This window comes from Haliotis rufescens, unplaced genomic scaffold (genome assembly GCF_023055435.1).
Source record: "Haliotis rufescens isolate VD_foot unplaced genomic scaffold, xgHalRufe1.0.p SCAF_16, whole genome shotgun sequence".
NCBI classification, from domain to species: domain Eukaryota; kingdom Metazoa; phylum Mollusca; class Gastropoda; order Lepetellida; family Haliotidae; genus Haliotis; species Haliotis rufescens.
The window spans coordinates 5,182,555-5,190,970 of record NW_025963846.1 but is presented as its reverse complement, the minus strand read 5'-3'; the positions used below and the strand labels follow the sequence as shown (position 1 = coordinate 5,190,970).

Here is an 8,416-nt window from a genome sequence, read left to right as displayed (position 1 = left end):
TCTTCTGCTGTGTTGGATCAAGATAGCTAGACTTGCCTTGGCTTTTAGTAAAAAAAAAATACCTAAAAAAAATAAATTCCACCGTCATGGAGAAGGACTAGGGGTAGAGACAGCCGATGTCACTTGTTCTCCGAGGGACTCTGTCGGGGAGTTCCGTGCAGCCAGTACCACGTGGATAACACGCGCCACCTAGACATGTAGGTCCCACATTTCCGAAATGATTCCGAGGCTTTCAAAACCAGGTGTTCCAGTAGTAGAGGTGTGAACGGGAGTTACCGCCCGGGAATGCTGGGAATGTCAGAACCGCTGCAACTGGAACATACCAGTGTGGACGAGTAGTCCGAGCCAGCTGTGCCACGCTCCGTACGTGCGTATACGTGGAACATGCCAGACATTCGCATCGTCACAGTTTGGGTACAGCCGTTACAGTGATACAGTGTAGACGCACCTAAGCATATCCATGATCAGGGTTGTATAATACAGAGGACGCGGCTAAATATAGTCAATGTTGTATAACTCGGGATAATTATACAAGCATGTGTGTCATACTGATTTTACGAAACGAGTGTCAGAATTCTTGTATTTTCCAGAGCCAGAGCTCCCCAAATGCACTGGGTGCCTCTGACAAAACAACACAGACTTTACACTCAGCGCTAAGATTATGGTATATAGGAGTAACGATCACCTTAGCGCTAAGATCGCTTAGTACATCGGCATTCTGATCACCACCGCTGTCCTAGAAAACCACAATTTGACGAATGACGTCAACAATCTTTTCAGTGTGACGTCATTCCGGCCTTATGTCACAATAAGATTCGAATGGCGTCAACAATTCCGTCCTTATGACGGAAATAAAACACTGATGCCCATGAAGTGAAATTTGCACTGGTGCACATACAATTTTTATTTCTAACCCTTTGTGTAGAAACTGATTATAGACAGAAGTTATAAGTCAGAAGTCAAACGTTCAGGAAAGAAATATACTCTTTGGAAAATTATCCACACTAAATGTTCATGTTAATGTCCATAGTCATGAATACAAATCATGTCACTGCATCCTGTCAAATAATGAAGCCATCAATATCAATTGCATTTGTTTCCATGTCTACCATTTCAAACAATAAATACCCCTTCATATTAATCAGACCGCCTCCGTGGTCTTGTGGTAGAGCGTCCGCCCGGAGAGCGGAAGGTCCGGGGTTCGGTCCCCGGCCGCGTCATACCAAAAGACGTTAAAAGATGGTACTTGTTGTTACCCTGTCTGGCGCTCGGCATTAAGGGGCTAAAACAAGGACTGGTCGGCTCGGAGTCAGTATACTGTGTCTGAGTGGGGTATTCATGTTAAACTGCGGCATGGTATCTCAGTGAGCTAGCACTATAAATCGGCATCAGTCCGGACTAGTACAAGCAGCCACACAAACACACATACGTACATGCACGTCGCTATATAAGTGCAACAATCTTGGACGCGACGTTAAACCCCATTTCACCTCACCTCATATTAATCAACCGTTGACATTTTATGTATGATAATATCATCAAATATGTAATAGTGATTGGTTTTTGTGTCTACAGGAATGTAAATTATGTATGTCTGTATATATGTATCTATGAATCATAATGTTTTGTCTTTTAAAAAAGAATTGCATCTGTCCCGTTATGGAACGTTTCTTATCTTACCTTATCTTATATTACCAGGGGTTGGTCCGGGGTTGTATGTCTATCTATAGTAAGATGCATGGCATGACATTAGACCAACAGGGCAATGCTCTAGAAACGCCAACATGTGTGGCAAGGGCAACGAGGTACTGATTCCTATCCCACATTCCCTACTCATATCCCCCACCCCCCCAGACAACCAACACGTGCCTCACATATACCTCCTCAGACATACACTGTACAAAGGTGATTGTATATTTTACATCACCCTCACCTCGCATCTACCCTGTTCTTTCATCGACCCTCTCTCTGCCATCTACCCTGTTCTTTCATCGACCCTCTATCTACATCTACCCTGCTCTTTCGTCGACCCTCTCTCTGCCATCTACCCTGTTCTTTCATCGACCCTCTATCTACATCTACCCTGTTCTTTCATCGACCCTCTATCTACCATCTACCCTGTTCTTTCATCGACCCTCTATCTACCATCTACCCTTACGTCTCATCTACCCTGCCATCTACCATTTCCCCCCGTCATTTACCCCAGTTCTTCACTGTTACTGACTTCCGTCTATATATAATGCATATACACCAGTATCGTCTTCAAAGTTGTACTATAATGACATTGAACGTCTGGCACGTGAAATGAAGGGCGCGCGTGGGAGATCTAGAGGTGATATCTGGATTCTTCTTACTTGAATGTTAGACACTGTTTGGGCTGTCTCAGACATCTCAAAATACTCGGCCCCTGGTCCATCTGCACCGACACACACACGTATACAGCTACTTGAGAAACTTTACTCTTTTACACACATGATGTAGCGGGAAAGCAGTACATCAACTCTTTAACCCCCTACCCCCATTACCATGTCTAAACCCCCATCTCGCCCCCCCCCCCCCCCCCCCCCCCCCCCCCTTCCCATCTCAACCCCAAGAAGATTAAGCATTCCATCATAAACAGAGCCTTGTAAATTTGATGTCGACCAGTGTTGCACAATAGGCGATATTTCATGAAGAGCGAAGAGTTACGTATGGCGTCTTCCAACTGCCTCAAAGCTGAACGGTTCCCAGTGGCAGAACACCACACATGCCTGTCGTGGCGTTTCGAGTATTAGCGTGTGTGGGCTCTCTGATGCGGAAACACGCACTGCACAACCCGGGAGATGGCGGGAACAGAGGTCATTGTCCGGTTAAATGAGACACTATTATTCACAGAGACGCTCTCCGGTGACACGGTCGGAGATTTTAATCTTTGTCCCCAGAACTCTATCACCACGTGGTGAAGCCGTCGACGTCGAAGTCTGTGCATGTGGCAGCGTGTGTGAATGTAAGTGTGTGAGTGAGTGTGAGGATGAAGCTGAGTGTTTGGGAAGGTTGGGGTGGGGGTGGGGGTGAGTACGAGTGTGAGTGTGGGGGTGAGTGTGGATGTGAGTTTGGGGGTGAGAGTGAGGGTGAGTGTAGGGGTGGAGGTGAGTGTGAGTGTGAGTGTGGGGGTGGAGGTGAGGGTGAGGGCGAGTGTGTGGGTGAGTGTGGGAGTGGAGGTGAGCGTGAGGGTGGGTGTGAATGCGGATGTGAGTGTGGGGGTGAGTGTGAGCGTGAGGATGGGGGTGAGTGTGAGTGTGAGTGTGAGTATGAGGGTGAGAGTGATAGCACCGAACTGATACACCTGCAAGAGAGTGAGTGAATATCGTTCCCCTTAAATCGCTTGATAGATAAGATAAGAAAAGATAATATTATTAATTTTTAACATTCCATTACGGAACCCATACAATATATAAATGTCATTTACAGAACCCATATAGTAAACAAAAAAACCTCAGATTCCATTCCACCCACCAGTCCCTTCTCAGCTCCATCATCCTGTCCTCATTCCATCCTCAGCTGTGAGTTCCTCAACACTCGCGTGTTCCCTTATAGACTTACACGTTAATCGAATACAGGGACTAGTATTTCGCAAAGATCAAATTTTGTTGTGGAACTGGTAAATTGCGATATAGAGGCCTCCAAAGCAATGCAAGTGACTCATAAGTGAGAACTCATTTAAATTAACAATATTAAAAAAAAACTGGTATCGAGCCCACATCTGCAGCCCTAGATTGTCATTCCGGTGTTAACAAAGTTCCCGCTTTGGAGAGAGTAAAACGAGCCAGCAACGAGGTTTCCAAACGAGTTAAATTACTTCATTCCTCTTTGATCACTGAAAAACCCAATGTGCATTCTGGATGCTCCAGTGACCTGGATCCAGGTTCGGGTTCGGCACAAAGGAGTTTCCCTCGAAGAAGGCTTCCCTGGTAACGCCACGCCGGGACTACTTTCGCCACATCGAACAAAGCCATGTTCCCGCCACGAGACAAAGAATTAGGTCCTGTTATCAAACACAAATGACCTGGTTCTGTTTTTGAATTTAGAACACGTCATGATTTTAACAAAGGTTATTGACCTCAATCTCGAGAACATATTTTTTTAATGAAAAAAATAAATGGATACACTACAACAAAAGAAACATAATGAAAGCCTCAAACGCGTGGCAACACCTGATAATTAAATATTGAATAAATATTGACCTCGGTTGTTTTGGATGCATTTCTTTAATACATGATTATGCAAGCCACGTGGCGATATTTTTCATAAAAAGCAAAGCTTACCAAAAACACAACACGTTTGATGATTAATTTACTGCATTCTGGCAATTCACAGATGTTAGTTCAGACAAAGACGTATATAGAATGTATGTACGTCCGTGGTTCAGATTACTATTTTTTGCAAAAAAAAATAGTGTGATGGCTAGATTTACTTCTAAAAGTAATATCTGTGTCAAAATGAACAACAAACACGCACTTAACAAACAGCCCTATCTTGAAGGCATTGTGTACCTTAGCTAATACACTTTAAGTATTCACTGGGTTTCGATTGACCAGTAACACTCTTGAAGTAAGACAGTTATGGTTATATTCAAACACATCAGGAACCCGTGAAGATTCGGGTTACAATAGCATGCATGCTTGCCGTAAGAGGCGACTAACGGGATCGGGTGGTCAGACTCGCTGACTTGGTGGATGCAAACAGGGTGTAGTTTGGTGTTTATCGATGACAAAACATGGTGTAATGTGGTGTGTATCCAAGATAAAACATGATGTAGTATGTTGTTTATCTAATACAAAACATGGTGCAATGTGGTGTTTATTCATGACAAAACATGGTGTAATGTGGTGTGTATCCAAGATAAAACATGATGTAGTATGTTGTTTATCTAATACAAAACATGGTGCAATGTGGTGTTTATTCATGACAAAACATGGTGCAATGTGGTGTTTATCCAAGATAAAACATGATGTAGTATGTTGTTTGTCTAATACAAAACATGGTGCAATGTGGTGTTTATCCAAGATAAAACATGATGTAGTATGTTGTTTATCTAATACAAAACATGGTGTAATGTGGTGTTTATCCAAGATAAAACATGATGTAGTATGTTGTTTATCTAATACAAAACATGGTGCAATGTGGTGTTTATCCCAGATAAAACATGATGTAGTATGTTGTTTATCTAATACAAAACATGGTGCAATGTGGTGTTTATTCATGACAAAACATGGTGCAATGTGGTGTGTATCCAAGGTAAAACATGATGTAGTATGTTGTTTATCTAATACAAAACATGGTGTAATGTGGTGTGTATCCAAGGTAAAACATGATGTAGTATGTTGTTTATCTAATACAAAACATGGTGCAATGTGGTGTGTATCCAAGATAAAACATGATGTAGTATGTTGTTTATCTAATACAAAACATGGTGCAATGTGGTGTTTATCCCAGATAAAACATGATGTAGTATGTTGTTTATCTAATACAAAACATGGTGCAATGTGGTGTGCATCCAAGGTAAAACATGATGTAGTATGTTGTTTATCTAATACAAAACATGGTGTAATGTGGTGTGAATCCAAGATAAAATATGATGTAGTATGTTGTTTATCTAATACAAAACATGGTGTAATGTGGTGTGCATCCAAGAAAAAAACATGATGTAGTATGTTGTTTATCTAATACAAAACATGGTGTAATGTGGTGTTTATCCAAGATAAAACATGATGTAGTATGTTGTTTATCTAATACAAAACATGGTGTGGTCTGGTGTTTATCCAGGACAAAACATGGTGTGGTCTGGTGTTTATACAAGACAAAACATGGTGTCTGTTGTGTGATGTTTATCCAAGATACAACATGGTGTTATGTGGTGTTTATTCATGACACAACAGGGTGTTATGTGGTGTTTATCCAAGATACAACAGGGTGTAATGTGGTGTTTATTCATGACACAACAGGGTGTTATGTGGTGTTTATCCAAGATAAAATATGGTGCAGTGTGTTGTTTATCCAATACAAAACATGGTGTGGTCTGGTGTTTATCCAGGACAAAACATGGTGTCTGTTGTGGGATGTTATTCACGGATATGTTACATGTCGGTTCTGGGATATGGCCGTTTTGTTGAGTAAATAACATCATACAAGCTAACGGTATTTGTCAATATAGTTTTAATAAACTGTTCAAGAAGGAGATGAAGTGTTTTGTTGGAGGATGCTGCAGCCATGAATCTGATGTGGACTGAATGCCGTATTGAACAGTTTTGTTGAAAACTACACAAATTATGAGTTTGATGTCTCCACTAATGCTATTCAGGGCTATGGATTATGCTGTCTTCGTTGATGCTCCATCAAAGACAAGCTACCGATATAAACACACCATGGATCACCGTTATGACGATGTCCCCGACCTCCAGCTGGTAAAAGCATTAGTGAGTGAAACTATATCTGCCGTGCACGTGCCAGGCTGATCTCGTGACCCGCTTGCTCGACCTGACATTAACCTTATATGGTATCATGGGACGCCCGTGGCACGCACAATGGATGCCATTAACACATATGAACATTGTAGATTCATATGACGTCCGACAGCGACCATGCTCATTATGATTGGAAGGGGAACCATGGGAGGATCACGGGTTTCAAATGACACATTTGAGTACCAGATTGATGGCTTTTCTTGAGCACGTGTACTTTTGTGAAGGGCAGTTTTTTTTCATATGCATTGTTCGAACACATCCGTATGATATAGTGTATCCCATATGTGGCTTCCTGAGCATGCACGAATGCAAGTTTATGATGAAGAGCCTATATTTCATTTATGACTGATTAAAATCATATATCATCCGACACTCGCTCGTTATGGTAAGATATGGTTAGGTTGGTGTCAGAGTATCAATGCATCACATCGTTTTGTTGATGATCGAATAGAACAGTTGCAACATTGTTTTGGTGATAGAATAGAGCCATGAAATACTGTTTTGTTTTGTCACATTGTGTCAGGACCGCCTCCGTGGTCTAGTGGTAGAGCGTCCGCCCGGAGAGCGGAAGGTCCGGGGTTCAATCCCCGCGCGTCATACCAAAAGACGTTAAAAAATGGTACTTGATCTTACCCTGTCTGGCGCTCGGCATTAAGGGGCTAAAACAAGGACTGATCGGCTCGGAGTCAGTATACTGTGTCTGAGTGGTATAATCATGTTAGTGTGAGTGAGTTGGGTTTAACGCCGCTTCTAACAGTATTCCAGTTATATCACGGCGTGTCAGCTTAATGTGGGAGGAAAGCCCCAAGTGATGCAAGTGAAACCCACGAGCACGGGTATGGTGCTGACAAACCTAGAAACATAATCGGGGCGAACCGGGATTTGAACCCAGTTAATCATGTTAAACTGCGGTATGGTATCTCAGTGTGATAGCACTATAAATCGGCATCAGTCAGAATGATCAGAGTAGGCGGAATGACCAGAGTAGGCGGAATGATCAGAGTAGGCAGAATGACCAGAGTAGGCGGAATGACCAGAGTAGGCGGAATGACCAGAGTAGGCGGAAAGACTATAGTAGGCGGAATGACCAGAGTAGGCGGAATGACCAGAGTAGGCAGACTGACCAGAGTAGGCGGAATGATCAGAGTAGGCGGAAAGACTAGAGTAGGCGGAATGATCAGAGTAGGCAGAATGACCAGAGTAGGCGGAATGACCAGAGTAGGCGGAATGATCAGAGTAGACGGAATGACCAGAGAAGGCAGAATGACCAGAGAAGGCTGAATACATCCGTGCTTATGGAGACGTGGTTGTTTACGGAATTGAACAAGATGACCATTGACATAGACTGTGAGTTCAGGAAAGGACCTTCGCTCCATTCCTTCTGAACAGATTGTAACATCACTGGTCAGACTGACCGGAAGCTATTGCCGGGGAAAAAACTTGGTCAAGGGGCTCCAGCTCCCCCGGCCGACATCTGTACACACACACACACCATCGCCTGATCAAACACATCCGCGCGACCTCGTTACAGCACTTGAAAGGCTTGGACCGTCTACTGAGGCTCGGCTTTTGCCATTTCCTTCAAGTCCCTGGGTCGTCTCTGCCCTTTTACTCTTGTCCCGGGGGGTGGGGATTGCACGACCGAGGGACCTGCGGCATCCCTGTCAAGATGCCTGACCTTATTGGGTCATGTTGAGGCTAACGACCTACTTTCCCATTGGTAGATTGTGAAAGTTGGCCAAGCCCGCCTCATTAGTACGTTGACTCAGTGTAATCTAAGCAGGACAAGCAAGGCATGACTTGCATTATGCTGTTTAAGTAATTTCACTATCCAGTTAACCCAGTTACAATAACCTGCAGACATGCTTCAGCATGAAAACACTTTTGTCAACAACGGAAATATGCGAAAAGTT

General features: G+C 43.2%; 1 protein-coding gene across 1 annotated transcript; it reads right to left on the bottom strand.

Moving 5' to 3' along the window:
* Window positions 1-7,451: 7,451 nt before the first annotated feature.
* LOC124144293 (filaggrin-2-like) lies at window positions 7,452-7,790 on the bottom strand. Its single transcript, XM_046513631.2, has one exon. It carries the CDS (start codon window positions 7,788-7,790, stop codon window positions 7,452-7,454), a length of 339 nt encoding a protein of 112 aa, XP_046369587.2.
* Window positions 7,791-8,416: the final 626 nt, after the last annotated feature.